Raw genomic sequence first — 22942 nt, forward strand, 5'->3', positions numbered from 1 at the left:
AGTAGGAGTGACTAAAATACATTTTGATAAAACATTTGTTGTTGGACCTTAAATGTGCCATTTGTAGAATTTTAAACCTACAAGCAAGTGTAGGTGTAGGTGTATTTTTATGTGTAGTAACTGTAAAGAGATCTAACTGCAAGCTTGCATTCTTCTTTGAGTGCAATGCCCACATCTCAAAATTCAGTTATGAATTAGTGGGTATAACAAGCCACGACCCTACATCTTTTCTTTTGCATAATACGTTACACTCGGATGGTCATCAAAATACAGGGGGGGGGGGATGGGGGATGGGGGGGTTCAACAAAGAGTTGGTCACTTGTTTTCCCTTATTGAAAAGTTTTAAACAAAGAAATTAATGATGAATTGACTGCAGTCGAATCAGTAACCTAATGAAAGCTGTTTTATTATACACAGAGTGGGTCCCCTCATGGGGGCAGCCATGTTGAGATCACATGACCAGTTGAATTGACTTCCTTTATCTCAGTAACCACCATTTAACTGGACATGTTAGGTCACTTGATCAATTAATTATGGCTGACTGTAAATAGTGCATTTTTAAACAGTGGGATTAGTAACTGAAACTGTGGTTTTGCACAAAGCTGCATCCACACCACTAGGTGTCAGTGTATGTCCAAGGCAACTGTTATATCAACTAGCATAACTTAGACAAAAATGCTTGCACAAGTGTTTAAATCGTGTGTGTTGAACTCACCGCGCTTGTTCTATGGTCCCAGTCGTGTTTATCGTCAGATAGAATCTCACGGATCTTGTTTAGATTATCCTCCAGGTCCCGTGAGGAGTAGATCTACGTCAGGAGAGAGACACAAGAGTTTTAGATCAAACACTTCCAAGCCTTTGATCAAACATCAACGTGAACGTTATGAAACCCTCAGGTAGATTCGTAATTAGGTTCTGAGGAATCTCTCATTTATAGGCAAGTGTGTGTCTCACCTGAACCGTGGGGACGTCTGTGAATGCTTTGATGAAATCCTCCTCATCCACAGCTCCTGCCGCTTCCTTAGAGGCTCCTGCAACACACACGATTGACATCCATTAAAACACAAGACAACTATGCAGTTTATGAGGGGCAGATGCATCTGTCTAACACTGTGTGACACATTTTTAATCTCAATCACGCTGACAGACAACTGACAGTTCCAGCCGCTACCATAGAAACTGAGGTGTTACTATGGCGATCGTTGTATTGCCATGGAAAAGGGAGGGTGTTCTTTGTGTACTAAGCACGTGATTATGGTTTAGGTTTATGTGTGATATAAATAGGTGGGGGAGGAAGTTGTAAACCACGTTATATTTTAAAATGATTTTCTTAAAACTGTATACCATATTCAGTGAAATAGCCCTTTCCAACCTATTTACAGGAGGGAGGAAACCCATCCGACACATTAACAGCTCTCAATCCTAATGGACTTCCTGTCCGTCTTCCTGTCCGGCTGTAATTGAGCGATCAATCATGAGGGGGTGTGGCCACATCAGCACCAGTGAGCTGTCAATCAGCCTTCAGGAAAACCCATTTTGGGTGGACCTTTGGTATTGAGCCTCAGCAGAAACATCAATTCACTGTGAACTGCTGCTGATACGAACCAAGTATTTGTAAAAAGGTATTTATTTGTGCAAACTTCTCGTTCTGTAAAAGCATCAGTTCATGCGGGTACAAAAATTACATTAATTAGATATGTGTGCAAGTGTGTACTTGCATTACAGCTGCACGGTTCTGGATAAATTGCGAATCATGATTTTTTGTTTCAAACTGAGATCATAATTCTCAAGACAACTAAACAAATTAACGTGATTCACTAGAGGTTCTGACAAAATGTTAATTGCTGCTTAAAATGTTTAATTATTCTGAATGAATAATAAAAAATAAAAAAACAGGTTGAATGAATGATTCAATGACTCATAAATACTTCACTTGTTTGTTTACTGGATAAATCAGCGTTTTTGAACGAATCTCTTCAATGAATGATTCAAAGACAATATATTTTTTAACAGTCACTTAGCGACACAAACATTATTTGAAGTTACTTTCAAAAAGCGTTTTACTCTAATTTGACTGCTTCCGTAGACATCAGTGTTCATCTGAACTATAAACTTTTATCCCAGTACTTCTGTGATAATATGAATTAAGGAGAAATGACACTGTGTGGTTGAAAAGGCTGTTTGTGACGCTGTTTCACACTAATACATGATAACTGGTCTCTCTGGGTCAGCGGCAGCGCAAACGCATATTTGAATGTTCTGGTGTGATTTTGTCAAAGGTTTAATAGACACAGGCGAATCGTCATTTAGGAATGAGATTGAATCGAGATCACAATCTTTTAACGATTTATTGTGGAGCTCTAACTTGCATTGAAATAATAAACTAAATACTCATTCATTATTTATTCTTAAGAGCCTCTTTTGTAACGTTTCCTTCAATGATATTCAAACTTGTAGAACTGGGTGTTAAGATAGTGTATATATATATCATACAATGATAGAGATTCTATTCATGACTTCACAACCAATAGAGATTTTTCTATAGTGAAGCTGGTATTTTGTTTATAAACAATGCAAAACCATAAAAAGTAGAGTATAAAAAAAAATGTAAAGCAAAATGTGTCCCAAACAAGTCAAGTCCCAAAAACTGACAACTAAGATATTAATAATGCAAAGCTAAATAAATGTAAGGCTGCTAAGCAATATCACAAGCATCTGCATATCCATTTTACAACAGCTTTGAATGTGGTTCATCAAACCAGAATTTAGGAGAGTAATGATCTCTTTTATAATATTAGTTGAGTCCTTTGTACCATTCGTTATGTAATGTGAAGCTGCTTTTGCGCTGATGCCAGAAATATTTTAGTTTGTGTCCATCAAGTTCCAAATAAAAATAGATATAGCTTTCAAAGCAAAGTACCTTTCATTTGTGAATTCATTAATTCACTGGATGGTCTAAAAATAAATAGGATTTACAACATGGTTATTTAATAAATATAGAAGCCATTTTTCATTTCATTTCCAACCAATACATATATATTCATATCATAATAATGCTTTAGACGTAACACCCAGCCCATAAGCTTATCATACCTTTCTGAAAGCACAGACTAATTGAGTCAGTCAGTGATTAGTTAGTTTACTACTTTATAAATCCCACAAGGGGCAATTACAGTAGGGCGCAAAACAACACACAACAGACTCATTTCAGACATGAAACAGAACATATAGCCAAATTAAAACACATATTAAAAGAGTCACATTTTGCGCATTACAACATGCTTCAAAAGGTTCAATCCACTCATAATGACCTATAAGAATTTGAATTTTGACTTTATAAAGAACACACGTGTCTCACCTGTCTTGGCAGCACCAGTAGCACTGGGTCGTCTGGCACTGCCGGCGGCTTCTCCAGGTTTCTTGGGGACTTTGGGTACTTTAAACGCAGCCTGAGCCGACGACGGCCTGCTTCCGTCCACAGAGTCATCGTCGTCAAAACTACGATCTGAGAGAAGCAACGAGAAGACTGGTTATCAAAGTCAAGACGTGCCGGCAGCATTTCAATAGACAAGCTAATTTTACATTTTGTTCCAGGATAGACTTACTGCACAATGATAAGCAAAAACCACTTATTTCTGTGCCAGCTTGCATAGTCACATATTCTAGTCCCAATGCAGTTGGTTCAATAAAAAGGAAATCTATCAATGAACAAATCCACTTCCTCTGAAACCCAATAGGATTTAGGATTATATCACCAAGTATGCCGAGTACAAGGTCTGATTTCCTCCCCACCACAATATCAGCTTCAGTAATCAATGACCAGCCCAGAACCAGGAACTAATAGGGGCCTATCAATTACTGAACAGCAAAAACAGGAAGTATAGGTACAGTTAATGACTCGCACACACGCACAAACAAAGAGAAATGCCTTCAAAACTCAAAAGCCCAAAGCCACCCACACACAAGAACAGATTGGGCGCTTCCAGTAAGAACACAAACAGCCTTTCGTTTCATCTACCAGCTGTTAAAACGCCCCAAATCTCCACGGCACCTGGGCGACGTCCAATGCCTGCACTGATTCAGACGTCAACGTTCATTTGAGCCACCGGCATCATATCAAACAGGTACATTTCGAGAAGACACTCACAGTCACAGATGCGTTTGCAGATGAGACGCCTCATGCCTGAAGGCGGGCGTGGCTGTCTCTCGTATCCGAGGCAACGCCCAAGCTGCCGCTCACATGACAGTGACTCTCACGGTGACAAAATATCCCCAGACGGTTCGGCAAGGCACACACCACAGTTCACAGAAACCACCACCCAAAAGCTGGTCGGCATCTTCTCTCTCTCTCTCAATTACTCTCTCTCTCCATCCCCCCTCGTCTCCTGCTCCATCACTCCCTCGCACTTTGCTGCACACCGTCCCCCCCCCCGCCCGCCTCCTTCCCAGCTCCCGAGGAGCCAATCAGGAGAGTGATGACATCATCTATAAGCAGCCAGTGAGCTTTGAGATTTGAGGATGCTTCTTGCATGTCAATGGGGCTCATTTCGTCTGGAGCTCAAGCTAAGCTAATTAGCATCACGTCGGTGCGTGATCACCTTAGTTTAAACACATTCACGGTCAAACATGCACAGCTGAATAAAATGCACAAATACAGATGAGAACGAAGACCACACCCCTACAGCCGAGACATGGTCTTTGATTGCATATGAAAGTGTGTGTGTGTGTGTGGGCAATCGGCATTGTGACCCTGATTGCACTGACACATTATGGATGCTGACCCCACTAGCGGAGCTGAAAGGGCTCTGTGTGTCTGACTATGTGTGTAGCATTATTAGCATAGTAGCATAACCCACCCTTTGTTGAGACAGGAGGGCGTGAACAACAATTCAACAAGGACGGGCCAATGACGACCGTAGAGAGAGAGATCAATCGAGAATGAGGCCGGCCGAAAGGAACAAAACAGCAACAGGAAGCAAGAGAGAAAGAGGCGACAAGCTGAAGGGAAAAGGGGGAAAAGGGGGAAAAGGGAGAAAAGGCAAGGACGAAGCAAGAGAGAGAGAGAGAGAGAGAGAGAGAGAGAGATGGCCGCTTGCAAAAGGCTGTTGCCATGACAACAAGATCAGCCCACATCAGTGGATTTGAAAGATTGGAGAGAGAAAAAAGGGCTGATTCACACTGGTTTATATTTTGGTCAGCCAAAAATGGCTTGCTCAAGTCAGAAAACTAAAACGTTATTTTTTAACAACAACAACAACAACAACATAATAATAAAAGGCTGAATAACATTGGCTTGAATTTTGGTCAGCCAAAAATGGCTTGCTCAAATCAGAAAACTATTTTTTATTAAGCAGCAGCAGCAGAAGAGGTTATGAGAAGAAAAACTGGTTGTACTTTATTTTAAGGTGATGTGGTTACATTGTACTTAAGTACTGAGTAATATTAATTAACTACATGCAATTACTACAGAGTTACGGTTAGGTTTTGGTTTAGGGCTAGTTACTTGTAATTATGTATAATTTATTGTTATTACTATAGTAAGTACATGTATTAGCATGTAGCTACGTAACCTTAAAATAAAGTCATACAGAAATATTTTTCGAAGCAATATTTGCTTCAAAGCAAGATATTGCTTCTATACTTACGAGTTAAGTTGCATTTTTTAGGAATATTTTTGGTGGAAAAGGCCACCCATCATAAAAGTCACAATGAAATGCAGTGTACTGTCATAAATCAACGCACAATTATTTCTATTCGATCAATGAATCAGCTAAAAAAAAACAAAAAAAAAAACGATTAATACATCATTTCTTGAAAGAGTTGTAATATTGTATTGTGACAGTTATTGATATAAAAAAATAATCGCCACCATATTGAGAGTTATGAAGAATAGCAGTATGTAAACACAGCAGAGGTAGTTTAAAAACAAAAACAACTGACTACACACTAGTACATGACATTTCTCAGTCAAAACTGACCTGGAAACACACACTGATAGTCTAACACCATATTGCTTATGGCTGGGTGACTGAGTGAGTGCTGATGTCTGAGTCCTCACTGGTCAGTCCGTAACTTAACTGGCTATCTAATCTGGTTATCAGGATTATGACGAGGAGGAGTTTGGTGTAGTAGGGGCCCACCGAAACGAACAGCAAACATAAGTACTCTAAAGCTTCATTTATAGTCAAGAGACACACAGCATTTCATAGTGTACTTCAATTTCCAGGCCAAGAGCTGAGGAGTCTAATAATGGGTAGCGGAGGCAACAAAATGCCCTAGAAACCAGGTCACACTTGAACTCCCAAGGGACAAAACCCACTGATGCAGAAACCAATATAACTAGTATGTCAGAGAGATTTAATGCAATATATTCTGATCAAATTCCATTGCTTTAATGGTTGGCGACTTTAAAGGGATACTTCACCGCTGGAAAGATGAACGTGTATTTAAATTGGGTCATTTATGTAGTAGAAATGTGAAATTGTTTTAGAAGTTGGTGCCTTCTAGACTGAGAAAAGCCAGAAAATTGATTTTTGGCTCATGTGGATGAAAGACTACAACTCCCAGAATGCACTTGCTGCCCTACGAGGACACTCCCAAGCCACGCCTACCGGTTACAGAGGGCAGTATCGGAAGAAATGATACAACTAGGCGACTAGTCGACTCGAAACTGAAAAGACGGCGTTTTATCGTGAGATCCCCCTATGGGCGGGTTGAAGACATGTGGGACGAGCTCCTCCTACTGGCTGGAGTCTCTCGCCTCTGGACAAAAAAGCCTCCGATGACGCAAAATTATGATTTTTGGGTCATCTGAGGTTTTTTTCCAGACACACAATCCAGAAATCTCTCGTCTCAGGGGGACATGAGGGAGGGAAGCACGATCATTCGAAAATACTACCGGGTTTCTACTGATACAAAGCTTAATGCTAATCGGTGAAGTATCCCTTTAAAGACAAGTAGCTGAAAGAATAGCCATAGGAGAGAGTATTTTCTGGACAACAACTCATTAAAAAAACGAAATAAAATAAAAACACTGACTGATTAGCATCTGACTGCATCCAATCCAAATAAACAGAGCGTAATGCATGCCTAATGTACACAAACAACACAACAGCGTAGTTATTTCTATACTACTTATTAGATAAACGCACTCACCATCTCCATCGTCACCCACAGACATGGCTATACTGCTTCTGAGAAGAGGCAGCTCTTTCACTCTCTCCTTCTCTCGTCCTTCTCTCTCTCTCTCTCTCTGTCACGCTGTGTCAGAGTAATGCCGTGACAGGCACAGCTCTCTCTCTACAACCCTCTCCTCACAGCGGCTCCATTGGCAAAGCCATTGGACAGAAAAAAAACTCTTTGAATGTCGTCCACTTTGTCTTCTGCCAAATTTAAAAACGAGTGGTGAGGAAGTTGGTTGCATGGTGATCGATCCCCTTCCTGTTCTTATACTGAAATCTGGCAAGATCTCAAGGCACATGGCCAGGTAAAACAAACAGTTTAACACTTTTGGAAGTTCACCAATACTTCTGAGGAGACATGTTGAAATGTGTAGGGTCTGTGAGATCAATATGAATCTGATTTTATTCATTTAATTGCCTATAGCAGCAGAGGAATAGTCTGAATCTGTTTTCCAGATTAAAGGCAATGGGTCTGCATTAGTGCTGTATTATCATAAAGAGCCAGTTGGGTCAACTTGAGTTTGTAAGTAAGGTAGTTTAGGTATTGGGTAGGATTAAGGGATGTAGAATAAGGCATTAATATGTGCTTTAGAAGTAGTAATAAACAGCCAATATCCTGGTAATATGCATGCTAATAAGCAACTAGTTAATACTAATGAGAATTTGACTCTAAACTAAAGTGTTACCGCACTGTAAAAAAAATTCAAGAGTTATTAATCAGATTATTGGGTACTCCATAGCTAGACCCAAAACTCACTTATGTCTAACGACATGCAATATAGCTAATTGCTAAAAAAACACAAAGCACAATAATAAATAATTCAGGTAAGTCCAAAGAATCAGAGACGATGTAAGTGGTGACCGGAAAAGAGTTTGAACAGGCATGAACCAGCAGCAAACAGCTGCATATACTCAACGATTATACTGTTAAACTAAGCAAAGTAAGTTATCATATAATAGTTCGAAATAAACAGCTAGCCTACCTAATCCATTGCATGGCTTGAAGACATCAATGTAGGTGTACATGAGCCGCACAGGCTTCAAAACTACGCACTTAATAATATATTTTTACTTTTTTGACAATAAACAAGCCAGAATGAGAACATGAAAACACAAATTAAATCAACTCCCCACCACCCACACTTAATTATGACCTTTCATAAAGGGTTCGTTCACTAACCCAACCCTGAACGAACCCTTTAAATCGACCATTGATTAAGTCATCAAAATCAAAATCAAAATCAAGTTATTGATTAAATTATTATCGACAATTAATCGATCGTCGATGAATCGTTAGCATCCCAGTACAGATATATTGTGCATCTCTGGTAAGAACTGTCCCTCAACTACTGAACCTACTTTTAGCATACAACAAACACCATGTGATGCGCCTGGACACATTATCAGTGATGTTTCCTGGGGTCATCGGGTGTTTCGGGTCTTCCAACAATCAGACACGCTCACCCAGGCGAACCCCATTAATACATGTATAAACACATGTTTACCCCCATAAAGTCAACAGCTGCAAGCATGAAAAAAGCAACCATGGAATAGCTTGTTAAGTCACTGTAAAACACATTACTAGACCACAACAACATGTGAGCAGCACAGTGTGATCCGTCTGGAGATCCAGCTCTGCCATCACATAACATATGCCAAATACATCATGGAGATTTCCAAGGCCGTGGAAGTCTGACACCATCTCCCCTTTTTAGATGCTAGCACTCGCATTAAAGCTAACTTAATGGAGACAGAAGGGGCACGCAGAAATCCAGCATTAAGTAGCAGCCAATCGCTTTATGTTGATGCTAACCCTCTAGTAATGCTAATGCTAATGAAAAACATGAGGATTAGCATTTAGATGAAAGTAGCGTTCCGGTTAAAGCTGCGGCTCAGATGTCAAAGGCTTATGTTCAGGGCTGTGGTCAAAGACACTGACAAAGACTAATATTAGCATTGTAACCGAAGCTAATGGAGACGAGTGTTGCAAACCAGATTCAGCGAGTTAAAAGCTAACTTACCTTGACTCAGGCTGAGGGCCATGTTCCCCGAATTCAGCACTTCATCAAAACGGCTCAGAATGGTCTGTAACCTGAAACACACAGAACAGAGATGATTTGAGATTGATGATCACACAAAATGTAAAAACAAACATTAGCATGAATATTATAGTCATATTTCTGCTCTCCTAACCCAGAAAACAATCACAAAGTAAGGCATTATGGGGTGTAGTAGAGTTGGGTGATATCAAATACTCAATTTTGCCGGCAACGTACACTACTGTTCAAAAGTTTGGGGGCGACAAGATTTTCTAATGTTTTTATTTTTTATATCTCTTTTTATATTTTATATTTATTTGATTAAAAATACAGTAAAACAGTAACAATGCATCCTGAATGCAAAACGCACAGACCCCCCAAATGTATGATTAACACTTTTTTTTTTTTTGCCATCAAGTTTCCTAAAACCATGTCATTCGTTTCACGAACTCCTGCAAGTATGAAAGCGTCAAGACAGGTTTTACAAGTTCATTTCAGCGAATCGATTTAAAATTCAGATTCAAAGATTCGCTCATGTCATCACTTAAATATGCTCACAGAAGTGTTGTTTAATGTATTAAAATATTTTTGGTAAAACAAATACATAGGTAAATAATATTACTACTTTTTTGTTTTGTTTACCAAGTTTGGATAAATTGATCCATATGAATAAAAATGAGAAATATTCTCCCTTGGATCCATTTAGCAAAACGCAGTCTAGAAAGCAAGCCTACTTTAAATATTTAAATACTGTATTTTACTTCTGCATTAAATAATTGTATTATATTTTGCTGTTTGGTTGAAATTGTGGATTCACGGAGTCGAAAAAAAGATACAAATTGAATATCAATAAAAGGCTGAAAAAAAAACAACATTTCTATTTGTTTAGTAATATCGCCCAGCCATAAAACGACGGTATGGTGCAATGAAAATGCAATAAACATATCTCTTTGTGTTTTACTGCATTAAACGCATCTTGCAACCGAATAAAACTGTTGCAACGGCACCTAAGGCCTTAATCTGTCCATCACAATAATGCTTTTTCCAACAGAAACAGATACAGACAAGTCCAACATCACTCACAGAAAATATTCAGCCAAGTAGCTTTAAAGTCCATTAATTTACTTGAAAAATGTTTCAGCCATAAAATTAGTATTAAAGGCAATACATGATACAACACTGATAACCACTGTAACAAATGAAAGCATCACACAAAAAAAAATTTAAAAAAAAAAATTAAAACAAAGCACATCTGCAGTGTGCACTTACAAGTCAATGCTTAATTACTAGTCTAAGTGCCTGCCAAACTCAACAAGACTATTTTCAGCTCAAGGAACAATTAACAAGACAACGCAGCACAAATTACTGTCCCTCAATGTATAGCAGAATGAACACTAAAGTACAGCTATAAAATATCAAGAATGATGCTTAAACCTTGCATGAGACTAAACGATATTTGGATAAATTTGCTGGTCCCGCAGACCTTCTTCAGTCATGAACCAACAACGTGCGCATTTACTTTCTCACATGCAGCATGCATGCAAATGCACATTCAAGACCACATGTGAGATGTTGCATGTGTGTGTGTGTGTGCTTAACGCAGTGCTTGCAGTCAGGCATGTTCTTACACATGCAGAATCACAGATCAGCAATCCCTATTAACGCAACCGGTTTAGGATCTCTGCTCTTTCTAACCAAAATGGTGCCGCTGAAGACGACAGGGGCTAAAATGCAATGAAACAGAGAGAAAGTGAATGAACAGCCAAGACTGAGAAGAAAGAGAACATGCGACGAGAGGAATAAGATGAAAAGGGTAAAAGAGGACGGCATGCGCGGTCCCACCCACCTGCTCAGACATACTGCCCTTCACATACACAAGAGGATCGCTGAAAACACTCCACTGCCGTGTGTCCGCCACAGAAAACTAACAAACTGTTTACCGGTTTGTGTGTGTGTGTGTGTGTGTGTGTGTGTGAGAGAGAGAGAGATAGATAGACAGCACAAAGATTCTATTCCCCTTTACATAACCTCCTGTCTGGAACACACACCAGTGGGAGGGGCTAAAGCTGTGGAGCTCAGAGACAGGGCTCCCACCCCTCCCCCTCCAGGCATGGACATGGACACACACACACACACACACACACACACACACACACACACACACTTAAGCACCATTCGCATTCCCCCTCTCCTCACTGCCGCCCCCCGTGTCTTGCCTTGGCTCAGTCGTTTCAGACTGCCCTCTCGCTCTCCTTCCTTCCTGTTTTGACTTATAGTTGTTTGTGTGTGTGTGTGTGTGTGTGTGTGTGTGTGTGTGTGTGTGTGTGTGTGTGTGTGTGTGTGTGTGTGTGTGTGTGTGTGTGTGTGTGTGTGTGTGTGTGTGTGTGTGTGTGTGTGTGTGTGTGTGTGTGTGTGTGTGTGTGTGCCCCCCCAGCTCACGGCCGTCCTTTCAAACCGTATTCACGTCAACAACACACATGTCCTCTCTTGTAGCCGCTATCTCTTGGTCAGATGAGGGCAGCGCAGCCTCTGAATTACAGTTTTTGTGTGTACAGTAGCTTAGAGCTCATGTGTGCCCAACCCTGGAGTGTGAGAGATCAGATCAGATCATATCAATATGATGTGATGCAACAGGATTCCAAAGGCAAAGTGTAAGAGACAAACAACATTGACCCTAAAAATTATACATACAGAAAAAAAGGGAGAAGAGTGTGAACTCAAATATTCTCTAAGAACTGATGTAACACTGTCTGGCCAAATTTTTATTTATTTATTTAAATAAGCAGATGCTTAAGAGTCTATGATTGGATCATTATTGCAGTGATTATGATGTTATTTACTTGGCAACAGTTCTTCTAACCCTAATTGATGGAGTGTGTAGCTTTTCATTTCTTAAACAAACATGTAAAGACACATCATGGCCATATTCCAGGATAACAATGTCAAGATTCATCAGGTTGAAACTGTGAAAGAATGGAAGAGAGGGAGCATGAAGAACCTCTGAGTCCTTAAATTCATTGAAAGTCTCTAGGATGTGCTGGAGGAGACTTTACTGAGCGCTGGACTCTTGCTTCATCCAAAAATGTATGCACCTCTTGATGGAAATAAATGTTGTTATGTTAACTTATTTCCATTAAGAGCTGCATCTATTTTTGGGGGGGGGCTACGCAGTGTATATCGATATAATATTTTTCATTGGCCAATAATAGAGATTATTTTAATTTAATTGGTCAATATATACTGTTCAAAATTGGAATATTTTAATACGGATCCACTAAAATCAGTCAAAATAATTTTTGTGTCTTTGGTGATACGTGCAAAATAACGAGATACAAATTCTACACCAACTTATCTGCATGAATTAATAAAATAAATAAAAAGATAAGTAAAAGATACTAATATATCATTTCCTGTAGCTCAAACAGTAGAGCGTTGGCGCTTGCAATGCCAAGGTCATGGGTTTGATTCCCAGGGAAAGCAAGAACTGATAAGAATGTAAAATGTGTACCTTGAAATGCAATGTAAGTCGCTTTGGAAAAAAGTGTCTGCCAAATGCATAAATCATGCAAACCTAATGCTTAAGGATGCATGATATGCATTTTTTTTTTTCTAAATGTTTGTGTATATATATATATTTATATATATAAACTATATTTTTTATCAGCCAGAGTTTTAGTATGATGCATTCTTACACCGTGTCCTAACACGATGCGATAAGATTTCAGCAACAAGCAATTAGTCTGCCCAAACCAGACGTGACGAGACAATCTATCAACAAAACAAAAAAACCAAAAACAAAAATCACAGCCAATCAACCAAAAGAACATGTGGGCGGAGTCTCTCTGAAAGTGCACTGCACCAAAGTCCTTTTAAGGCAAGTCCTTCCACTCGGTGGCCATATTTGAAACGCCTCTCAGGCAGCCATCTCAGTCATGCAAGTACAGCTCCGATGTCTTTGAATGCAGAAACATCAAATTCTCCAAAGATGAACACCAAGCTTAAATGGATAGTTCGGCCAAAAATGATATTTAACACATGATTTACTCACCCTCAAGCCGTTCGAGATGCATATGTCAATCTTTTTTCAGACGAACACATTTTCAGTTATTTTAGAAAATGTCTTAGATCTTTCAGTGGTTATAATGTCAAGTAATGGGGTCCACCTCCTTCAAGTCCCAAAATGTGCATGCATCCTTCACAAAAGTAATCCATCCGGCTCCAGGGGGATAAACGAAGGCCTTCTGAGGGTAATCCGTGCGGTTTTGTCGTAAAAATATCCATATTTAAAACTTTATAAATGAAAATATCTTGCTTCCGGCAACCGTCGACGCGCGTTCACAGCAGATGGATGCCGGCGTATGACGTAGGACGTAGCCGGATGGATTACTTTTGTGAAGGATGCATGCACATTTTGGGATTTGAAGGAGGTGGACCCCATAGCTTCACATTATAACCACTGAAAGATCTAAGACATTTTCTAAAATAACTGAAAATGTGTTCGTCTGAAAAATGATTGACATATGCATCTCGAACGGCTTGAGGGTGAGTAAATCATGGGTTAAATATCATTTTTGGCCGAACTATCCCTTTAAGATTAAATTTCATATTTAAAATCACCAATGAAATCTGACAACAACCATCTCATAAGATTAATTTCTAAACACTCAAATCATGTAAAAATCTGAAGTCATAATTGCACGTCTCAGAACAGAAGCTTCTAACAGCAGCTGCAGTGATGCAGTGACTTTACCAATTGGCGATTGGCTCTTTTATTTAGAAGGCGTGACTTATTCCACCATGTTGTGCATTGCACCATCTTCCATTCCTAGTAATGAGTGCTTTATAAATCTAAAGTCTGTGAAAAGATACCTTTTATCGTGTGTGGTGGCGTTGAGTCGGGTTAGGATACGGTGTTAGAAAAAGCAATGAAATGCACAAAATACAAACCAATGCAGACACAAGCACCTTTGTGTCCTTGACCAGCCTTATTGTCTGAGATGGCGATGTGTCAGAGTCATAACCATGTCACACACCAGACAATCCATCTGACACATACCGTTGCTACTGAAACCAGGCTGAAGGTTCATCCACTCCATATAGTTCAGTTTGTATTGAAACATCTGGACAACACTAAACATGAATCACTCTGAACTGACTCCTGGAAGAATTAATGTAGTGCAACAGTGCCAAAATCTAGGACCATGAAACCACAAGAGAGGAAAAAAAAAAAAAAGACACAACAACATAAGATTCCTCCAGAAATGAATCCATTATGTACAGAAACCAATTTGATTCAGAATCATTCCCTGGCATTAGTAAAGTGATCATGAAATGTTCAAGATGCAGCCAATGGAGTCGGTCCAAGCGCCTGAAGACTCTTACATCAGACGGAGAGGAATGCAGGAGTATTAGACAGTCTTTAAAAACTCAATTTATCACAGATCAGCAGCGCACACTGATGTCAGCCTGCAAGATTCTATCAGATTACAAGGAATCCTTTCTTAAACACAATGTAAATAGATTTTCACCACTCCATAATAGGAAACCCATGAAGTAATTTCTTAGTAAGTTTATGCATCACTAACATAACAAACACGTTCCTTTGAGTCTCCAGACTTTAATCCGGTGCATGTATAGAAATACTCAATAGAACTGCAATGACAGACTAATAAATAGAGTTCTATGATAATCTAATGCTGTTTCAGAGCTCTTTGGTTTTTATTAAATCAATAGGCTGATCTCAAGAGAAAATGGTCAAGTAAATCCAACCAAGGGATAATGTGTGGATAGAAAATGAATATGTTCATAATAAGACACAAAAATGTCCCCACTGATCTACTGTAGTCTACCATAGATTGTGTAAAAAATATACAGTCAGTAATGCATGTAGTTTGAATCTACATGTCAACAAACTCTCATTAATTTGCAACTACAAGCCAACTTACTCATTTAGAGTATTAGTAGACTGTTAGGTTAGGGTTAGTAGAATGAGTTGACATGTAGTTGTAAAGTTACTTATAGTTAGTAGACTAGAATGTCTAAATAATCGAAATAAAGTGTAACCATGAATTTGAGTGAAATCAAATATGTTCTGAAATATTTCAAATATGTTCAAATGCACTTATAAATAAATAGGCTATACTCTACATGCATATGCTATATAATCATAATTAATAGTCATACTTGAAAACGCATGTATTCAATAAGTGAATACCCACAAATCAGTAACTTTTCTAACTTACACACAATTACCACATGCAAAAGGCTCCTTTAAATATGGGTGTGTCCATCCCATGCATGTGCTCATATATGTACAATTCTTCATAATAAATCACCCACAATATGCCCACAAACAATCGCCTAGATTGAAGTCATTAAAACTCATGACTCACTTAATTATAATAATCCAGAAAGCGTCAACACAACTGTGGTGTGGGCACAACATGTGATTGGGTTTGGGACAGAATGATGCTCGTTGGCTTAGCGCAGTGTCATTATGTTAAATAAATATTTCTAGAAAGCTTATGGGTTCAACGGTAAATCATACTAACCGTGCAGAAGGTAGATCTCTTTTGATGAGGTCCGCTCTCACTCTCTCTCCCACATGCCGATACACCTCCACTAGTGTTGATATAGCTGCCTCCCGTACCTGTGGAACACACCACACACAATCAGCCTAGAAACACAACTACAGCTTGATCCTTCAACTACCCCACTTTCAATCAGCGACTGAAATTAACTCATTTCCGATGAGAGTTTGTGACGCGATAAAATTGCTATCTGTATAAGCGCTGATTCATAAATACACTACTGTTCGAAAGTTTGGGTATGATTTTTTTATGCATTTTAAAAGAAGTCTCTTAGCTCACAAAGACTGTATTTATTTGACCAAATATACAGTGATGTTGTAAAATATTATTACAATTTGAAATAACGGTTTTCTATTTTAATATATTTTAAAGTGCAATTCCTGTGATGTCTTTACGGTCACATTTGATTAATTGAATACATATTTTCTGAATAAATATATCAATTTCTTCCAGTCTATCTCTCTCTCTATATTATATACACATCTATCTATCTATCTATCTATCTATCTATCTATCTATCTATCTATCTATCTATCTATCTATCTATCTATCTATAGTGGAACCATGAGATTGATCTAGACTTCCCTTTTCAAATCTCTAAAAGATGTCTTTTCCCCATTTCGCCCAGCAGGAGCTTGAATTCAGCTGTTCTTGTTTAAAGCCTAACATTAGTGCAGACTGCCTCCCTCCCTCACACACACACACACACACACACAAAGGACAGAAACAGAGAGTGTGTCCAACTCACTTTACTTTTTCACACACATTCCGAGCATTACATACATACACAGACATACCTGGGGGTTTTGGTCTCCTGTTAGCGAACAGAGATGTGGAACAAATTTACTCAAACTCAAGGGCTGAGCACCGAAACTATGAGAAAGAGAGAAACAAAGAAATACTGAGTGCGAGTCAGCTTAGACTAAACAGTTCACAACAAGTTCAAATTCTACAAGCATGTACACTGGAGAAAAATGGCTTTAGGTAGGATTTACTTTGAAACCATTTTCATTTAGGCCCTGTTTACACCTGGTTTTAAGATGCGTTTTGGTCGATCGGATCACAAGTGGACGACACTAAATACAGGTGTAAATGGGTCTAAAACGTTTTGAGCTTGTCAACTTTCGACCACTTCCAGAGGTAGTCGAAAACACATTCGACCGGATTGCATGTGGTTGAATATGTTCAAACAGCCACAAAAGATGCCTAACTCTCCACCTACTGTAAGCACGATAGCCGGACGGGATTTAAACTTTGTCGGCTGGAGACCCAAGTTTGGTTTGAGATGAAAAACGTACCAAGCACAATGTTCTCTCACCATTCCTGATTTCTAACACACACTCAGTGTTCGGCTGGTCTTACGGCTGTCAGAGCAGAAATGAAAGCTGATGCTCTCTGTATGTGTTTCCGTCGTCTTCGGGTGCGATCCTATGTAAAATGCGTGAGCTTATTTTGTCCATCAGATCGAAATATCTGAAAAACACATACATTTACCCGCCCATATTCCCTCCCCTCGAAGAAATCAGGACAGAAGTGGTTGAAAGTGGACAAAAGAGACGGATTAAAACACCAGGTGTAAACGTGTCTCCCTCCTCTATTTGTGATCCGATCCACTAAAATGCATCTAAATACCAGGTGTAAAGTAAACAGGGCCTTAGAAATCGCTAGTAAATTTCACAATTACTTACAAAGAAACACCAAGTAAGACACTGAATCAAAAGCTAATTTTTTAAGTAGTTTTGTTGTTTCCTAGAGCTCCTCCTGTCTGATTTTAGTGGAAAATTGGGCCCATTGGAGACGTCCAATAGATTTCTTAGGCGCGCCAAAATAACTGTGTAATCACCATGGGAAAATCTCAGAGTAAAAGTCAGAGTTGTGAAAAATATGATCCACCGGTGTTTTGCCAGATGAGAAGTTTATCTATGTATCATCTTTTAACTCTTAATTCATTGCTTTTATTTTGTGATTATTTTAATTCCTTTCTGTAAAGCACTTTGAATTGCCATAGTGTATGAAATGTGCTAAATCAATAAACTTGCCTTGCAAATGCGTCCTCCAATAAGGTTTTATTTAGAACTTTGAAAAATCATTTAATACAGTGTATACATACACAGCTGGATTCATTTAGCATTTTCCTTCAGTGGAACACAAAAGAAGATATTTTGAAGACTGTTGTCAATGAGCACTGGACACCATTGACTTTCATTTTATGGACAAAAAAACAAAAAAACCCAGACATTTCTCATAATAAGTCCAACAGGACAAAGATGACCATTTTCATTTCAGGGTGAACTATCCCTTTAATGTAATACAAAACCCAAACAACAGCAATGTCAAACTTGCTTGTAATAAAAGCAAACTTTATGGTACATAACATCTTATTATTATAATAACAGTGTAGTATAAGGCTGAGTGTATACAGCGTTGATTACGTGACAGCTCTTTTGTTAACAACGAGGAGTGAAATTACTGAGAAACTAGTTTTGTTTGTGTATGAGCGTTTATGTAGCGCTTCAGTGAGAATGTCTGTTAATCTGACCTTCCTGGAATCGATACAGGCAGGTAAGAGGATTACCTCAGTGGGCCGAGTTTGTTTACAGTGCTTGACAGACAAGGAGCTTGTATGGTGTGAATGTCTGTAGATTACATTTAAAATCCTGTAAATTGTAAAAAGGTGGGGAATTCTGGGATGCTGAACTATTCCAGTCAAGAATCCAGTCCTATCTGTGATAAACCGAGGGGATATGATTGCATCACAATACTGTGATATGGAAAATCAGCGCCACCTGTTGGACAAGATTCTCAGTGCAAATGTGGAAGTGTTTACAAATTGAGAATGTATTAGCCTGGTTAAAACCAGACCATTCTCAATAGTAACTGAGTTATGGTCTGGCAAAGCTTCTTTAATAACTAATTTCCAAAGGGGCGTCACCAACGGACGTCGCTCAAATGCCTCTGGGCGCAGTTGGATAGACCTAAAACCAATCAGAGCGATCGTCATCGTGTAAAGCCATATGCTGCGTCCCAATTCGCCTAAGTTACACTACGCCATAAAAGTATGTACTCTTTTTGTGAAGAAAAGGTATTTACTTTTGAATGTGTAGCAGAAAAGTAGGCAAGCTTTGGGACATACTACTTCGTCATCTTTATCGGACGGATCTGTCACGTGCATCCTGTCACTTAAACTGCCCTGTCAATCATCGTGTCACAGTTAAAATCCTCTATTAAATCTAATTTCATTTCCTACCGTTTCGGAGAGAAATGTAGTAGCACGTTCATCTGCCAGTGGGTCTTTCATGGAGACTGTCCTCGTGTGTTTGCAATTTGAATATAATAAGTTGGTGCGCTTCACCAACGGACGTCGCTCAAATGCCTCTGGGCGCAACTGGATAGACCTAAAACCAATCGGAGCGATCGTCATCGTGTAAAGCCCGCCTCAACGTTTCTTATTGGTGCCGCGATTTCGACGGATTAGAAATGGGCTTGAATGGGCTCTTTGCCAGACTACTTGCAGAGCAAATCTAAATTTGCCGGAAGTTGTCTGGGTTTTCCCAGGCTAAGAATGTATGGGATTGTATGAAGACTTACGCATTTAGTGTGGCAACCAAGCAAAAGCAGAGTCCCTCTCGACTGCGGAAGTTTTTGTGTTTGAAGCCAGGAATCAGCCTCTCCCAAACGTTCTACACAGAGACAGAGGAAAAGAAACAGTGAAAACCCGATTTGTTACTACAAAAGCAGGAGAGAGAGATGATGATCTCTGAAGGGAATGATGAATCACTGGCAGTAGTAACTGGCAAAAATTATCCAATGTGTTTCTATTCACCCAGCAGCTCACATACACACACTAGACAGCAGCTTTATGAGTGTTTCTTTTTTTTTTTTGTCAGCATGAACGGGTGTAATAGTGATGATAATTTCCGCTGTATGGTTAGCTCACCATGGGTGTTGTCGTCTGATCCATCAGCTTCAGAATGAGCCCTTGTGCCTGTTCTCGAACCTGATCCTTTGCGTCTCCCAGACGGTCAACTAACGCAGGAACCACTGAGGACAAAAGGAAAAAGAAGGGTTTAAGAGACAATACAATGATGTAGGGCTGCACAAGCTGGAAAAGATTGATTTTTTTCTGACAAAAACTGTGATTGCTATTTGTGATTGCCTGCGTATGTTTGTAGAGCTGCACAGTTTTGTAATTATACATCAGTATTACTAAAATAATAATCATTATTATCATTATAAAAGAATAAGAAATATTCATTTTGTAATATTTCAATGTAAAATAAAATATTGAGTATTGAAGAGAAATATAATAATTATTATTATTTTATTTTACAGTACAAATGTGAAATTACAACACATATGTATGTCTGACCATAGCCAGATTTTAACGTCAGCGTGAACCGGAAGTTGTGAGCAACTTTATTTCAGTATTGTGTTGTATTTTTCTGAATGAAACAGAATATTGAATGAGAAAAATAGAGGGCGTGGCTTGTTTTTTCCCTCTGGGAATTGATTGGATCTAGAAAAATGGGCGTTCCGTTCAGCTCGTTATCAAAGCTCTCAGCTTTAATGACAGTTGGAGGAGATGTTCAGCCGTCAGAGTTGTTATCAGAGAAGGAAACCATTCCAGAGTGGAAGTACATTTCCAGATTTTGATAAAAGATTTTTTTATCGTGGATTAATTTGAATGAATGAACTGATCACCACAATACTAATATTAATAATCTGTTGATTTTGATTTCATGAGGACTTTAAGCTTCTCATTTGTTGACAACAGCCAGTTTACAAACGTTTCTCATTAAGTTTGTGAAGATGGCTGTCACATGTTATAATAGACCCAAACTCAGAGATGAGATTGTGTTGGATCAGCCGTAACTGTGAACCGGGCTGCTCTAAGACACTAAAACACTGAATCATGATGGTGCTTCATTCTAAAACACATAGCACATATATTTAATGTATTTAATTAAATCGCAAGCAGCCCTATAATAATAACATTTAATAAAATATACTTTTCCTATCCCAGCGTGCAATATGCAAAGACAACCATTTGTAAACCAAACAAACCGATTTTAGAAATATTACCCCAAATACAAGTTTTTGGAGTGATCTGACACAGTGCCATTGGCACAAACAATGGTGTGACTATCTGTTTGAAAGGGAATTTAATTTAACTTAACAATGCTAATGGCCCAGAAATGACCCTTCATCTTTAACTTTCAACATCTTTTGTACGCCGGGCAGACTGGATGTGAAGTCATCTCATTCCTTTCCCTATACTCCGTTTGTTCCATGTTTTCAGATGAATGAGGTATGATGAGTGAGGGGGGGGGGGATTTATCTGTTACAATCATAACAACCCATCTCCGTGGTAACAGGAGAGGGCGGGGCTCAAACAGCTGAGAGACCAGCACTGAGCCTGTGGATTGTGTCATCCCGGCATTCCCCTTTCTGCTGATTATTCAATGGAGAAGTTCTTCAGCTAATGTTGGACTTTAGGGGAAAAAAGCAACAAGCGCACGCGTGCACACCGCTTACCTGTGCTGATATAACCTCTGAAGCGATCCGTCAGCCGATCCACGAATGCGCTGACAATATCGATCCCCACCAATGCAACCTGACACCAAATGAGAAAGAGTCAAATCAGCTGAAAACATCAACTATCACAAACTGTAGGACAGCATTTCCAAACACATGATTCTGCTGATTCAGTTTCTGATACAGAGCTTGTTGTGCACTATGTCTTTAAGGTTGTTATTGTGTGTGAGTGGGTGAATGAAAATAAGATTGTGAGACGGACTATATTTGAGGATTGCGGTGGGATCGCTGCAGTGTGTTTCTTGGCAATGCAGGATGGAAGTTCACATTCCAGAGAAACAATCAAATATTCACTACATCCCAGAAGCTCCAGTTATGACCTATTTTAGGCAAAGCATCCAGAGAGAGTCCTGAGTAAAGACCTGTGTGTGTGTGTGTGTGCACCTGAAAGACAAAACTGGAGAACACCTGGTAATTTCATTTAGGAAATAATTTAAATGTGTATCAATTGGCCAGCGTTCATCTACACACTTAGCAATGGGTTCAGCCACACTTTATGGATTAACCTAATTTCTTCGAGTTAATTCAATCAGTAAGCATTTCTGGTTTCGTCCTTGTGTGACATATAGAGTAAACATTTTATGTGTAAATCAAATCCATTCTTAGATCATTTCTCATTGTGCACTGTCAGCACTTCCCTCTTTTAAAGAGCCAACCTTCAGTGTCACATGATCCTGCAGAAATCATTCCAATATGCTGATTTTCTTCTCAAGAAATAGAAAATCAATGTTGAAAACCATTATGCATTTTTTTTTTTTTTTCAGGATGCTTTTAATAATAGAAAGTTCAGCAAAGGAACAGCATTTTTTTTTTTTTGGTAACATTATAAATTCTTCCCTGTAATGCATCCTTGCTAAATAAAAATATTACTAAATAAAACTAACTGAGCCCAAACTTTTGAACGGAAGTGTATATTAAATATTAAAAGAAAAATAAATTATTCACAAAAATATTTTAGCGGAGAGATGAAAACGGTCTACCAGATCTTCAACCAGTGGGACAAAGAATTTGACACCCTGCATTTATCAAACCGCATATATTTCTAGAAGCCTGCAGCTGTCTCTCCAATTTATGAATCACCGCCATCATTTCTAAAACCCAACCTCAATGAGTCTGATGTCATTGCCGTCCATTAACATCCGTCCCTGAAGATCTGATCTATCAGCTGTCTGATGCTGCTTTTAAAACATCCCTACTCAATTATGTTTCGATTCACACAAACAGAAATGGGAAATAAAGCAGAAGTGAGCATTAGCAGCCAGCATTAAACCTTCTGCTTGCAAGCCCAGGCCAAACAAGCCTCATCAAACAGCTATATCACACACACAAAAAAAGCATATGTAAAAGGATTAATCATATGCATTGCAGTGACATGTGCCTTTTCATCCCCAGTGTAACAATACCCACGCAACCCTCCCCCATCCTCACAACACCCCCACTCTCTCATAGACACACATGAATATGTAATGTCTGCACATTGATATTAATGTATTATTTGAGCAAACTGAAGCCTCTCCTGAATAAACTCCTGTATTTT

The 22942-nt window shown here is 39.0% G+C and overlaps 1 protein-coding gene across 37 annotated transcripts in view; it reads right to left on the bottom strand.

Annotated features, from left to right (window-relative positions):
* The window catches only part of clasp2 (cytoplasmic linker associated protein 2), a 54543-nt gene that overhangs the window by 30258 nt on the left and 1343 nt on the right, over positions 1-22942 (bottom strand). For 24 of the 37 annotated variants that reach the window (XM_079879091.1, XM_079879087.1, XM_079879085.1 and 21 more), the window contains exons 2-10: positions 21346-21424; positions 19748-19851; positions 19399-19490; positions 16608-16683; positions 15772-15869; positions 9203-9273; positions 3359-3505; positions 955-1031; positions 716-808 (exon numbers count right to left, since the gene is read on the bottom strand). In XM_079879091.1, coding sequence (XP_079735217.1) covers positions 716-808; positions 955-1031; positions 3359-3505; positions 9203-9273; positions 15772-15869; positions 16608-16683; positions 19399-19490; positions 19748-19851; positions 21346-21424 — 837 coding nt within the window. Of the gene's footprint in view, positions 1-715; positions 809-954; positions 1032-3358; positions 3506-4147; positions 4392-7155; positions 7251-9202; positions 9274-11066; positions 11268-15771; positions 15870-16607; positions 16684-19398; positions 19491-19747; positions 19852-21345; positions 21425-22942 lie in introns of those variants that run through there. The other 13 variants (XM_079879100.1, XM_079879101.1, XM_079879098.1 and 10 more) reach the window with 4 other exon arrangements.

This window comes from Squalius cephalus (genome assembly GCF_949319135.1).
Source record: "Squalius cephalus genome assembly, chromosome: 8".
NCBI classification, from domain to species: domain Eukaryota; kingdom Metazoa; phylum Chordata; class Actinopteri; order Cypriniformes; family Leuciscidae; genus Squalius; species Squalius cephalus.